The sequence below is a fragment of the Gymnoscopelus braueri genome (genome assembly GCF_963280865.1).
Source record: "Gymnoscopelus braueri genome assembly, chromosome: 5".
In the NCBI taxonomy this organism is placed as follows: domain Eukaryota; kingdom Metazoa; phylum Chordata; class Actinopteri; order Myctophiformes; family Myctophidae; genus Gymnoscopelus; species Gymnoscopelus braueri.
In genome coordinates this window covers 9,262,899-9,278,482 of record NC_137606.1, presented here as the reverse complement: position 1 = coordinate 9,278,482, position 15,584 = coordinate 9,262,899, and the positions used below count along the sequence as shown (strand labels likewise).

Here is a 15,584-nt window from a genome sequence, read left to right as displayed (position 1 = left end):
AGCGATTTTTTGTCTCTGATTAATTTCATTCTTTCTTTCTGATTCTTAGCTCTGTTTAATTGAAGCAATGCTCTGTTTACATTGAAGCAATCTATCATATGGGAGTCGTCATAATTGACTGGTTTGTTCAAATACTTGTCTGTCTTCTTCATCTTCATTGTCTTGAACAGTTTCAGCAGTTGATTGGTGTGTTTGATCAGCTTTGGCCTTCTGCGCCTTTGTTTGACCAATGTTAGGTGTTCTCAGAGGGACACACACACGCACGGACGGGTGATTTGGACTAGAAGATACTGTTCCAATCAAGACTGATTGATCCTGTCTTACCTCGCTTCAAAAACGTAAACGTTTTTTTGAAGTGACACACCTATTTATAGAATTGTATTTCGTCATGCATTCCTCTAGCCAATCAAAGGCATTGGTGTCAACATATTAATACGTATTAAGATTTCGGTCTTGTTGTGGGATCAATTCAACTCTAGTCCTCTTCTGTGTTACTGTTGTAGATGAGTATGCTTTCTTAGCTTTGGCCTTCTGCGCCTTTGCTTGACCAATGTCAGGTGTTCTCAAAGGGACACACACACGCACGGACGGGTGATTTGGACTAGAAGATACTGTTCCAATCAAGACTGATTGATCCTGTCTTACCTCGCTTCAAAAACGTAAACGGCTTTTTGAAGTGACACACCTTTTTATTATAGGATTGTATTTCGTCATGCGTCCCTCTAGCCAATCAGAGACATTGATGTCAACATATTGACACGTATTAAGAGTTCGGCTTTGTTGTGGGATCATTTCAACTCTAGTCCTCTTCTACGTTACAATTGTAGATGAGTATGCTTTCTTAGCTTTGGCCTTCTGCGCCTTTGCTTGACCAATGTTAGGTGTTCTCAGAGGGAAACACACACGCACAGACGGGTGACTTGGACTTACTGAAGGTACTGTTCCAATCAAGTCTGATTGATCCTGTTTTACCTCACTTCAAAAAGTAGTGGCTTTTTGAAGTGACACACCTATTTATAGACTTTTATTTCGTCACGCGTCCCTCTAGCCAATCAGAGACATTGGTGTCAACAAATTGACACGTGTCACGTGGAGCTTGCCCAATGTTAGCTTGGCTAACAATGTTTGCTCACACAAAGCGAAAACATATTCTCCACCTTCGGCGGAGACAAAGACAATAATACTATTTGATATGCTATCTTCTCTTTTCTACCATCTGTTTTTGGTCTACTGGCTGAATAAGCAGCTCAGCTGAGAGGAGAAGAGTGCAAACAGAAACAAACAGACTGACCACAGCTGTGACTTGTTCCTAAAACTCTCCATAAAGAGGCCTCTCTCCCCTTCAGATGGTGAGCTGGCTGGTGTCACACATGTTACTCATCACTTCTCTTTTCCCCTAGCCGATTCTGAAGCTGGAAGTGACTGGAATCCTCAGGACTAGGAGCCAGCCATGCCACTGCTTAACCAGGCCAGCCTGCCAACCACACCACTGAGCAGTGGTATATACTGCAATATAAAAATACTATGTTATGTTATGTTGGAATTCAAAATGTACTTCAGTAAAAGTACAAAAGTATTGGAATCAAAATGTACTTAAAGTATACCAAAAGTAGAAAGTACTCATTTTGCAGAATGTCCCATTTCACAAGTTTTCAAGTTTACAATACGACGCATTGCAATATAAAAATACTATGTTATGTTATGTTGGAATTCAAAATGTACTTCAGTAAAAGTACAAAAGTATTGGAATCAAAATGTACTTAAAGTATACCAAAAGTAGAAAGTACTCATTTTGCAGAATGTCCCATTTCACAAGTTTTCAAGTTTACAATACGACGCATTGCAACGCGTTCTGAGCTTGTAGATCTGCTATTTTCAAACAACTTAGTACTTTTGTACTTTTACTCAAGTACATTCTGAATTCCAGACTTTTACTTGTAACAGAGTACTTCTACATTGCAGTATTGATACTTTTACTTAAGTAAAACATTTGAGTACTTTTTCCACCACTGCTGGCAACTATGGTGCCATTTTACCTGTCTTAGGGCACGGTCCGCACACCGCACTTTTATTTTACCTATGGGGCGGAATCTGCCAATGCTTTGTCAATGCAAATGCGTGGATTCATGGTCTTGCACATCTTTCACTCGAATCCACGCATTTGCATTGACAAAGCATTGGCAGATTCCGCCCCATAGGTAAAATAAAAGTGTGGTGTGACCGTGCCCTTAAGAGGTTTATCGTACCTGCCGTTCTAGCTGTACTTTCTTTTCTCCTATCTGATCTATATAGTGCTTTATTTTTCTTAATTACATCTAGTATTGTTATCTTGTTGTATTGTTGTGTCAGTACAGTCTCTGTGGAACATGTCTGCTCATGAGTAAGTGACACATAAATCCCTCTTGATTTTCTTGATTTTGCTCAACAACCAGTTTATTGTCTTGAATGTTTTGCTTTGCTGCTTGGTTAAGAGCAGAACATCATTTTAAAGCATAGAGACTGCACACTGAGCTATATGGTTTAGACATCTTTATAAAACAAATGACCTTATGAACATGGATCGGAACCTTGTCTAATTTGGTTAAATGAAGATATCTAAACCATAGCTAGGTTGGGAGTTGAATCCTTAAAAAGATCCAACATTTCCAAATAATAAACATAAGTAATTTTCAATAATTTAATACATAAAACAATTGTAATGATATCAACAGCACCTGAATTAATAAGGTCTAAACAAGTACAATATCAACTGCCATATAATTACTTAAGTGCCAGTGAAAAGAAACATAGCCTGCATCTCCCTGCCCTGCAGTAAAAGTTTAGGTAAAATAGAAATTGAATAAATAGTTGTTAACCTATCACATACAATTATGCAGAATTGACCAGCATTCTGTGTCTGACAAATGACATTTTATGCATTTAGCTCACACTCTGATCCAGAAAGAATTTTGACTAAGTGAAAACTGTAGGGGCTCAGCATCTTACACAGTACAATCCTCAATGTTAATTTATCCATTTGTAACTCTGAGAGCGTGTACGATTGTACATTGAAAAACAAACGGTCCTCTGAACCAAGGTTACATTTGTAGACTCACAGAGTTAGATTAATACTGAGGATTTCACTGTATAGACAGGACACTGTACCCGTTGTTTCAGAAATATTTAGCTAATTTAGCCGGGGACACCCTTAACTACCCATGGGGGTCACTTTGAGAACCAGGGCACTAGGGGCCTTCCACAAATAACATGTAAATCCAGCACCAATCCAGCACAATAAGAAATCATGTTTCCAGTGGGACGGTAGGACCACATCATCAGCAGTTGAGAATAGAGTTGGTTCTCAGGATGCGCATGACTTTCCTCGATGTGTAGCTGTACTCAAAACGTACGTGTTCATGGAAGAAGTACAGGTATCCTGTAAGTAGATGAAGAACAGAGAGGGCCGATCACTATAAAGATACAGTACTGCTAGTGCTGTTGAAATCACTGCTTTGAATATGCATTGAGTCTGTGACTTGTTTAAGGCATGTTGTCTTCATTTTCTTTACACAGTGATAAAACAAAGAAGTGATAAGTGATAACACTATAACGATATGATACAATACAATGTGATAAGAAAACAAAAACAAAACAGGAGCATATTAAAGGGATAGTTCACCCCAAAAAATATTTTTTTCTATTGATTAGTCACCCCATGGAGACTTGAGTCTCTTTTTTTTGTTTTTGTTCCTAAGACAATAATTCGATGACCAGCGGACCGGTATAGGCAGTGGTTCCGGTAAGAGACTCTTTGTGTCTCCTACCGGAACCATTCATCAAATTATTGGCTTAGGAATGCGACAAAAACAAAAAGAATATCCATGAATTCAAGTCTCCATGGGGTGACTAATCCCATAGGAGAAAAAAAGTAATTTTGGGGCTGAACTATCCCTTTAAGGACGTAAGTATTAAAATATTACCATAGTGATAAACTGCTGCATCAACCTCATCTCCCATTCCAGGAAAGTCTTTTTCAATTGATCGTGGATATCCTTCATCCATGGTGCCAGTGTTTTCATCATAGCTGTGGATTACATAGTAAATACTGTATGTAATGCAACATGAGTGAAATACAGAAGTGGCAGTATAGAAGTCATGTTCATTTGACCCCCCCCCCCCCCCCCAGCTTAGCAGTTAGAGCGGCTACTTGGGAATGGGAAGGTTCCCAGTTCAATCCCTGGCTTTTCTGTGTTAGTGTCAAAGTGTCCTTGAGCAAGACACTTTGAATGGGTTAAAGTTTAACCCATTCAATCCAGGAACGCATCTGTCATTTAGATTTTTAGCTATAACCATAATTTTATACTTTGGCTATTAAAGCTCATAGACAAGTAAGACGCGCAAACGAGGGAAGCGAACGCCCAAAAAATTAAATAATAATGAAAAGAAATCATCTAAAAAAAAGTAACCAATAAAAAAATATATAAAAAATACAAAAAAAATCTGCGTTAAAAGGAGCATCTTAGAAAAATACAAATTCACAAAAAAAAAAGTTTGAATGTTTTTGAACAATTCAACAAAGTGTTTGAAGTGCCTGTTTCACCCACTTCCGGGGGGCGGAGCCAAAATCCGAGCCCGAAGTATTTGTTCGTAGACCCCCACTTAGGGGGGGTAGAAAAAGTTTCGGAGCGATTCGGGCACTTTTCATTTAACATGGGGTTTCAATGGGGAGTTTTTAGGAGCCTTCTCCGGGGCGTGGCTTCTGGGGGAAGGGGCGGGCTTAAACGCAACCTTGACAGGTGTGTTCAGTTTTCAAAGACCTTTCATTTGATGTATGGTACGTCTATATTGGACATTTACTTGGCTGCACACAGGGCTGAGGATTTGAGCCACACATACTGCACACAGAGATACAGAGATTACTGCACACAGAGAGAGACACAACCCGAGCACGGTTTCATAGTAAGCTCCACTTGCGCGGAGGCGCGCCTCTCCTTCCGCTGCGTTCGCAATTATGATTATAGCAACATAAGTTTTATTAATTTTTTTAAACTGTTACGATTTAGAAGACATTAGTAGAATCCCCAGAATTAAAGATTTGAGTTAAAAATGTTCGCTTTAAAAATATATATATATTCAAAGATTTTCACAAAATAGCAGATCTACAAGCTCAAGAGCTATTTTTGAATAGCCAAAGAAATCTAAAAATGATTGGGTTAAAGAGAGGGTCAAATTATTTACCGTAGGTGTGCACGGAGCGGCCATCGTTTGGCACAATCAATGCATGCCATCACAACAACATACCTCCAGTACTGTTCCTCAGCAAAAAGCAGTGTCTTTCCCGTGTCTCGTATGTAGACGGCAGCATCGATCTCCCTAACGGTCTTGGGAAGGCCTAGTTTGTGGATGTACTTTGGATAGCCGTCCACTAGGTTGTAGCCGTTCAGGGCCCACATTCTTATCCCTGTTGAAACACAACACAGTGTACACAATGTCTTTCAATGAATAGCATTTGAATTAGCGTTTACATTTTGACCTTTAGCTCTGTGGTTCTCAAAATGGGGTCATGGGGGGGGGGGGGGGGGTTTCAGCGCAAGACCCAAAAGAGAAATTTGTCTCCCCGGCATGCAAATTTACATTCGTCTCATTGTAGATCATCACAATTGTTTTCTTTTTTAAATGATCTGAAATTTTGTTTTTTGTTTGCACAAACGGTTAATAAAAAGTAATATTTATCACGAGTCACGACCCACAAAAACATGTCTACGACCCAAAATAGGTTGTGACCCTATGTTTGAGAAACACTGTGGTCTGAACTCTTTGCACTGTCTCACCGTCATGTACTGTATGTGAGGACCAATCATTTGCCAGCTATGCAAAACCTTGTTACAACCCACCACTAAATATGAAGACCAGATCCTTGTCTGGGTTCTCATAGGCAGCATCCACTTTATTGGGCAGAGAGGGCCAGGTGGACTTGATCAGAGTCTGCTCTGGTTCTGGCATCTGTTGGTGAAGACGCCAGTAGAACCTACCACACAGTATGGAGAAAACAGCTCATATAATGACCATGCCAAAGCATATTTATTTTATAAGGATGAAACAGTTAATCGAACTAATCAATTTAAAATATTATAAAAAAATATACAATTTGCTACTTTTTAATATACTTTTTAAAATAAAATAATATATTTCTGAGAATAAAACATTTATTTTTGTGTTTTCTCTTTTTCTCCCCCAAAGAAGGCAGATCTGCAACTCATAACACATCGCCATTCAAACTATCAGCTATTTTTGCTACTTGTGCACGACACCGTTGTACGATAAAGAACAAATAGGGCCTAATGGCCTACATGGTTAATCAGACCAATCTGGCCCCAACCCCAAAATGAGTTTGACACCCCTGATTTAGTAGATTATAAAAATCAAAATGTCTTCATGCCTACTCGCATATATAAAAACATATAGATATAAAAAAAAACTGCTGATGCTGAAATTATTCGATTAATCAAAACAAATGATTGATAGTTGCAGGCGTATTTTAGACAATATAAACATGTTTCCTTTTATAATAAATCCTGAGTGTTAAGTAAACTCTGAGGGTGGAAAAATGTTGACAAAAATGATCGCTAAGGATTTGAATGTGTTCTAAGGAAATCGGAGAGGAATTATTTTTAAAACATTTGTGAATGTGAACCAAACTGCCACCCTGTGTATTTAGTTTGACATATATTAGTGGGAGAGTAATGTACCTGTCTTTAAAGATGATGGTCTCCCCTCGGAGCTCAGTGACAGCATCAAAGCTCAACATGGGGTCACATCTGGTGGGGGCGTCAGGTTTAGGCTTTACCTTCTTCTCGTCTGGGTTTGGTCCTGTGAACGGAAATGAGATGTTTAGTCTAATGCACAGTGGTGGAAAGTATTAACTAAGTATATACATTTACTCAAGTACTGTACTGGAGTATTTGCAATACTCAGTACTTTTACTTCTACTCCACTACATCTCAGAGGCAAATATTGTACTTTTACTCCACTACAATTATTTGAAAGCTTTAGTTACTAGTTACTTTGTAGATTTTGATAATGAATACAAAACATACATTAACCACTTCAGCCCTAAATACATTTCGGTCAATTGAAATTAGCCGATCTACAAGCACACAATGCGTCGCATTGTGCTCTATAAAGTACTTTAAAGAGTATATTTTATTTACCCACCATAAAGAGCTTGGATTCCTTCAATGTCATCCTCAGCCAGAGGAAACCCTTTGGCATAAGCATAGACCGGGTACATGAGAGCACCGGGGTCAGCAGAATGGGACATGCCAAGGGCATGACCAAACTCATGGGTTGCCACCAGAAAGAGGTTGTATGCTTTTCGGGGGAAAGAAATAAATACGTTAGAATAGAGTTTCTTCCACCATTTCAAACATCCAGTGTTGTCTCTAGTTGATCGTTGTAATCATACATCTATAAAAGTGTATCTATGTTTAAAATGTGTACAGAGTGACATATTCAAGTCAATTAAAAATAATGTCTCATAAAAAAATATTTGTTCAACTGAAGGGGAAAAAAAGGCACTAGAATATCATACACTAGTTACCATTGAATACTATATTAACCCATTAAAACCGGGAAAGCATCTGTCATTTTAGATTTTAACCACTTTAACGTTATCTTATACTTTGGCTATTCAAAAATAGCAGATCTACAAGCTCATAGTGCGGCACTCGATGCCACACTATGAGCTTGTAGATCTGTAATATTTTGAAAAATCATTAATATTTTTTCAAATCTTTGAATGTATATATATATTTTTAAAGCAAACATTTGTACTCAAATCTTTGCTTCTGGGATTCTACAGATGTCTCTAAATCCTAACAGTTTAAAAAAAAAACTTACGTCGCTATAATCAATGGTTCTCAAACTTTTTCATGTCAAGGACCGCCAAAATGATATGTATTTGGCCGCGATCTCCATCTCAAAATATGTTGTTCCAGGGACCCCAGAGGCAAAGATTTGAGTTACAAATGTTCGCTTTAAAAAATATATTTTCAAAGATTTGCACCGATTTTCAAGATTTTTCAAAAATAGCAGATCTACAAGCTCATAGCGTGGCACTCTATGAGCTTGTATATCTGCTATTTTTGAATAGCCAAAGTATAAAATAATGGTTGAAGTGGTTAAACACAGATGCGTTCCCGGTCTTAAAGGGTCAAGACCTTTTTTAACTAATTACGCCTGGGAACATTGTCCTTTCTGATGTCACCAATGACCATCTGGTCACAGATGTTTTCCAAAAATAGATAAGAAGCGTTATAGTAAATTAGGGTCTACAATTAGGCCTTTGGATGTAGTGATGACAGTGAATGTCATGCACACACACACACACACACACACACACACACACACACACACACACACACACACACACACACACACACACACACACACACACACACACACACACACACACACACACACACACACACACACGTACCACTGGAGTCTTTGGTCCAGTGTTCATCATCATCAAAGTGGGTGTCACCACCGATATCCCTGCCAGGAGGATAGGCGTGAGCCAGGAGTCCATCAGGCCCATCGAAAGGGTTGTAGTCTCCATGTTCTAGAGATGATACAGGGGACATGAGACCATGAGACATGGGCGACAGTGGCTCAGGGGTAGAGTGGCCGGGCAGAGTGAACTGGAAACCGCAAGGTTCCCAGTTCGATCCCGGGCTCCCCCATAGTTAGTGTTAGTAAGCAAGACGCTGAGCTCCTAATTGCTCCCGATGAGTAGGTTGGTGTATTGCATGGTTTACTCCGCCGTGAATGTGTGTGTGAATGTAATGCACAATCTATGTAAAGCGCTTTGGGTAAAAGCGCTATATAAATGCACCATTTACCATTTACCAAGGAGAGAGAACAAATCGTCACAGCCTTGCTACTTCAATGTTATGTTAAGCTTCATTTATGATTTGTTGTATGACGGTATCGGATGAGAATCTGTTATTTCCGGAGATCGACACTGTAATTTGACAATGTATAAATGTGGCTATGCTACTCAACTGCACAGCTATAGTTATAGATGTTAGTCTCCTCATGTCTTAATACATTGAAAGTTTTACATTTACTTTTACATGTAGGCTAGTAGCAGTCAGGTTACATTTGTGAAAATACAGGAACCATAACTCCAAGCATACCGTTGGTAAGTGTTGCACATGTAGATATGAATGTTATGTTATGATGCAACTAGCCTATTGTCTCAAACTGTTACTTTTCAGGATAAAAAAAAACGAAAACTAAAAGCAAACGTAGCAGATCTGCAAGCTTGCGGATCTTTTGATGTTTTTGTGTGACGCTGTAGTATGGTCAAGCAGGGCATTCATTCACGAAAAAATATGGAGGTATCTGCCCGACAGCAAAGCTATGGTATAGTACACTGGTTCTCAACCTTTTCAGGCTGTGAGCCCCCAAAACAATCATATTAGAACTGGGGACCCCCCAAAACAATCATATTAGAACTGGGGACCCCCCAAAACAATCATATTAGAACTGGGGACCCCCCAAACAATCATATTAGAACTGGGGACCCCCCCACCCTGATAAGCACTTGGAATTGGCATTACATTTTGTTTGACTGGGTTCCACAGATAAATGGTGAAAATAGCAGATCTATTTTCACAATTTGTCCAATTTGTCCAAGTTGGCCAATGTTTGACCAGTTTGCATATAGTTTGGTATTTCAAAGGTCTTAAGAGTCCTTAAATTGTCACTCTACTGTCATCTGGGGACCCCCTCAAAATCGTTTGGGGACCCCCCTGGGGGTCCCGACCGACAGGTTGTATAGTACACTGGTTCTCAACATGTGGGCCCCAAATAATGTCCCACTCCCCAGATGATTAGCTTTTAATGTGCAACATTGTTTTCTCACTCAACAGCAAACAAACCAACATGCAGTATACATGTGTACAGGGTATCTGTACATTTATAAAGTTACAATAAGGACTTTTAACACCTTTTAATACCAAATTGGACACATTTTTAACATTACGTAAGAAAGAGGCAAACATTGTGAAAATAGCCCATCTACAAGCTCACAACGCCTCGCAGCGCGAGGCGTTGTGAGCTTGTAGATCTGCTATTTTCACAATATCCATCGGTGGAACCGAGTCAAAGTAAATGTTAACGCTCACCTTTAGTTCCAAAGCTGATCATGATGTCAGCGTTGCCCTCGTAGAGCTTCTTGAAGGTCAGAGGGGTCACGTCAGACCACACATTGAATGCATTGCGGACGGCTCTGTCCACGTCTCCCTTCTTCAGGTCTGGGGTGTAGTTCACTATCCTGGGACGTCACGGGATGGAAGACATGTCATTTGGACTTTTCAGCTCACAACACTTGTATGCAGCATTACTTTTTATTTTGTACTTGTTTTGTTAGAAATTAATTACAAAAGTGAATGAAAAGGGAATGTTTGTTTCCAGTGGTGTAAAGTAACTAAGTACATTTACTCAAGTACTGTACTTAAGTACAATTTTGAGGTATTTCGCGACGCATTGTGAGCTTGTAGATCTAGATTTTATACATTTGAAAACTTGTGAAATGGGACATTCTACACAATGAGTAGTTTCTATTTTGAGTATTTCCACATTTCAGTATTGATACTTTTACGTAAGTAAAAAATGTGAGTACTTTTTCCACCATCGTTTGTTTCTGTATATATATGGTGGCTATTGCTGAAATTATATAAGACACAGTCTAACAGTATATTGATGAAATGTTTCTATTTACTGTATATTGAACATCTTAAGTACCCTCTGTGTGTTATGACAGACTCCTACCTGAAGGTGACGTTGTTGTTCTGCCATTTGAGGTGTCTGGGGAAGTGGTTGTATTCCCCAACATCTGGGACCCCACACCTGGGCATCTTCATTACCTCCAGAGTGTTGCTGTCCAAATCCCCCGTTACCTTCATAGGTCATGAAAAGAAAAAAATCAAAGGTAGCACTTGCTATGCATCCTATGTGTATAACGCATCATAATACTTTATACATTATAAGTCATTATAACATGCTGTATAATGTGTTATGATTGCATTATACGTTGTTATGAATATTTATAACTGTAATCATCATGTGTTATAAGCATAATACAATGCATTTATACGTGAACTTATAAGTCATTATAACAAGCTTTATAATGTGTTATGGTTATGGTTATAAAGCATTATGATTATTTATAAGCTCTTATAAATATGATTATAAAGGATTATGATCAGATTACAATGCCTTATAAGTATGTGTATAATGCGTTATGCACATGGGATGCATAGCAAGTGCTACCGATTCCCCTTTTGAATCCATATCTACATGGCTTAAGTTATGGGAGGTAAAAAAAAAACCGTAACCCATTCAATCTGGGAACGCATCTGTGTCATTTTAGATTTTTAGCCATAACCATTATTTTTATGCTTTGGCAAATATTGTACTTTTACTCCACTAATTATTTGAACACTTTAGTTACTTTGTAGATTTGGATTATTATTACAAAACATACATTAACCACTTCAGCCCTATATACTTTTCGGCCAGTTAGAAGTTAACTTCAGTATGATCACTATACAGTAGTTATTTTGTACATAATGGTCACCTTCAATTTGAAGAAACTTTGCATTTCCTTAATGGTGGTTCGCATGGTGTCAGAAGACTTGTGAGTCCCTTGGAGACCAGCTGGAAGGCCATAGAATCGTCGCAGGTATTTCTGTATATTGAAAGAGAAGGATACTATTTTCTGAGGTATACAATACAACAACAACAACAACAACAACAACAACAACAACAACAACAACAACAACAACAACAACAACAACAACAACAACAACAGCAGCAGCAGCAGCAACAACAACAACAACAACAACAACAACAACAACAACAACAACAACAACAACAACAACAACAACAACAACAACAACAACAACAACAACAACAACAACAACAACAACAACAACAACAACAACAACAACAACAACAACAACAACCAACAGAATGGGGGAACCGTGTAACACTATTAAGGGGAGTCTGATTACACAGAATTAAAAAAATGTACCTAGGCCTTTACATTACATTACATTACAGTCATTTAGCAGACGCTTTTATTCAAAGCGACTTACAATAAGTGCATTCAACATAGGGTAGGGAACGAAAACTACTAATCACCAGAAGTCTTAAGTGCATTTTCTGAAAAACAAGCAACCAAGAGTATACCTAGCGCTAAGGTAAAAGTGCAATATATCAGCTACCTATTTCCTTAAACAGATGAGACAAAATAGCAAAGTCAAATGAGCAGGAGCTAAAACAAATAATTGTATCGACTAAACAAGATCCAATAAACAATACAACAATAAAACAAGTGTTCGTACAACTAGTTAACAACAAGTAGGCCAGGCAAAGAGGAAGGGCAGTGTTTCCTGAAGAGGTGGGTTTTCAGCCTGCGGCGAAATATGGGCAGTGACTCTGCTGTCCTAACATCAGTGGGAAGTTCATTCCACCACTGTGGGGCCAGAACAGAAAAAAGTCGTGACCGTGTGGATCGGCCAGAAGGACCCTTGAGTGACGAGGCAATCAGTCGCCCCGAGGTGGCAGACCGATGATGGGGGATAAGGATAATAAGGATAATTCCTTTTAACAGGACGTTCATGAAAGTCCTTGCGGGCTTGTTTCCAATGAGGGCCTGTGAGCAATTAGGGGTTAAGAGTCTTGCTCAGGGACAAATTTCATTTCATCGACACATATGCTGGCGTGGCCTGGAATCGTACCTGGGGCAACCAGGGCCTCTGGCTCACTAACCACTCAGCTATGACCGCCCCCTTGGGGTGGGCAACTTTGATGATGGAGAGGTCCACTATATAAATAGCCGATCTACAAGCTCAAAACGCGTCACATTTTTAGCTTGTAGATCTGCTATTTTTGCTATTTTTGAATGGAATCATTTGTTTTTTGCAATTTTTGAATTGGAATCCTGAAAAGTAACATTTTGATTTAATTTCAAATGCATTTAGTTATACTTATGTTAACTTTATGAACCTAAATACAAATACATTGGACATAAAAAAGACAATATAATTGTAATAATAGTCATTAAGCTACTAATATAGACTGTAAGTAATTAAAGTGGGTCAGGACAGCAGAGTCACTGCCCATCTTTCGCCACAGGCTGAAAACCCACCTCTTCAGGAAACAATATCCTTCCTCTTCGCCTTGCCTACTTGTTGTTAACTAGTTGTACAAGCTCTTGTTTTATTGGATCTTGTTTATTCGATACACTTATTTGTTTTAGCTCTTGCTCATTTGATTTTCCTATTTGTCTCATCTGCTTAAGAAAGTAGGTAGCTGATATATTGCACTTTTACCTTAGCGCTAGGTATACTCTTAGTTACTTGTTTTAGAAGAGAATGCACTTAAGACTTCTGGTGATTAGTAGTTTCGTTCCCTACCTATGTTGAATGCACTTATTGTAAGTTGCTTTGGATAAAAGCGTCTGCTAAATGACTGTAATGTAATGTAAGAGTGAAGGACGGTGTGGCCCCCCGGCCGGCAGTTGCCCACGTATGACCTACTAGGAAACTAGGAAGTTTAAATCGACAATTTTTTAGGTTTAGTTTAGCTGCACTGTCATAGTATGTAAGTAGCAAAATTATTAATGAAACAACAAATAAAGTTTAGGATCTTACATCAAAACATATATAAAACACAACAAACACCATACCAAAAGTCCAGCAACGTTAATTTATGTCAGCTCATTTATACACCATCCGAAGAATTTACATTAATTTTCCTGTTAAAACAAAGGTTATAAATAGCGTGAGAAGAAGTCTTATACAGTACCTCAGCTCGTAGCCAGTTCTCTCTCTCCTGAGCAGGCAGAGGCACAGCAGAGCAGTAAGCAGCGATGAGCAGGAGCAGCAAGCCTCTCATTGTCATGTTGTCTGTCTTTGTGAAGAGCAGTAATTGGGGACGAACCTCTCTTCTCTGAGGGGTATTTATAGTGTTTTGTTCACTTCGAGTGTCCTGGTGATTCATGTAAAAGCACCTAGCCACTTCCTCCTCTGTCCTTTAAAAAAAAAGTGCTAAAGTGCTTGTTTCTTGTTTGTTTGTGGTGTGGGTGGACTGCTTTGAACCCACCTGAAAATGCAATGATATCACATTCTTTGAAAAAAATAAAATGGTCATGACTTCAGTGTTTTCCCAATAAGATCCTACACAGTAAAAAGCCCCTGAGTTAATGTATCCATTTGTACAACTGTTAAGAGTTTAAATTAACACTGATGATTTTACTGTGTAGGTGTTTAACCTTTCGATTGGCTTTAAAAATAGTCTTGAATATTTGATATATACAGGTTTCTGTCAATATCTAATGTCTTGTCAGTCTCACAAAAGTCCCTTTTGGGGGGGGGGGGAGACACACACCTATTAGAGACTAGCACTTTGAAGACAATCATCCAATGTCTTCTAGGTAAAATGTTTTTAATCAAGAATCAAGAAGGTTTATTAGTCACTACTCATACAGTACACAACAGCAAAATGCACGTGTGAGGTCCAATAATACTGTACAACTACAACATAACATAACAACAATAGTGATAATAAAGCCAAGATAAGAAAAAGCTTTGTGAAGTATGACCATAGCAGCAATAGCAACATCAGCATTACAGCAATAGAAAAGAATGTGCAAATAGGACATGACCATGTATACAGAAATCACTTCACATTGTAAAAACTCCTGTGCAATATATACAGTATGTATGTATGTATGTATGTATGTATGTATGTATGTATGTATGTATGTATGTATGTATGTATGTATGTATGTATGTATGTATGTATGTATGTAGGTATGTATGTATGTATGTATGTATGTATGTATGTATGTATGTATGTATGTATGTATGTATGTATGTATGTATGTATGTATGTATGTATGTATGTATGTATGTATGTATGTATGTACAGTATGTATGTATGTATGTATGTATGTATGTATGTATGTATGTATGTATGTATGTATGTATGTATGTATGTATGTATGTATGTATGTATGTATGTATGTATGTATGTATGTATGTATGTATGTATGTACAGTATGTATGTATGTATGTATGTATGTATGTATGTATGTATGTATGTATGTATGTATGTATGTATGTATGTATGTATGTATGTATGTATGTATGTATGTATGTATGTATGTATGTATGTATGTATGTATGTATGTATGTATGCAAAGTCTGTATTCTGTCAGTTATTCATACTTTTATCCCATGATTGTCATTCTGTCTCTTTTTATTTCAGGATGAGACGATGTGACTAAGATCCGCCAGTCATACTAAAAATAGTTCAATGAAAATATATACAAATGTAATTGTGGTGTTGCTTTACGATACACAGCATTTTGTTGTGACTGTGCATTTGGCCAAACTATTTACATTGGAATAAACCAAATCCAACAGGAGGTTGTCTTGTCACAATTAAAAAATGTGCTCCCACAGACCATGTGGGATCAATTTCCTGGTTTTCCTTTTGAATGTGATTCAAAGGTTCTGGTAAGCTCA

General features: G+C 38.2%; 1 protein-coding gene across 1 annotated transcript; it reads right to left on the bottom strand.

Annotated features, from left to right (window-relative positions):
- Window positions 1-2,434: 2,434 nt before the first annotated feature.
- Window positions 2,435-13,990, bottom strand: mmp13b (matrix metallopeptidase 13b). The gene is made up of 11 exons (XM_080427897.1): window positions 13,861-13,990; window positions 11,627-11,737; window positions 10,819-10,946; window positions 10,173-10,321; window positions 8,477-8,602; window positions 7,195-7,350; window positions 6,729-6,849; window positions 5,874-6,007; window positions 5,281-5,440; window positions 3,960-4,063; window positions 2,435-3,415 (listed from the first exon to the last, which is right to left on the bottom strand). The coding sequence occupies exons 1-11, from the start codon at window positions 13,954-13,956 to the stop codon at window positions 3,315-3,317; spliced, it is 1,386 nt and encodes a 461-aa protein (XP_080284023.1). The 5' UTR covers window positions 13,957-13,990; the 3' UTR covers window positions 2,435-3,314.
- Between the last annotated feature and the right edge of the window lie 1,594 nt (window positions 13,991-15,584).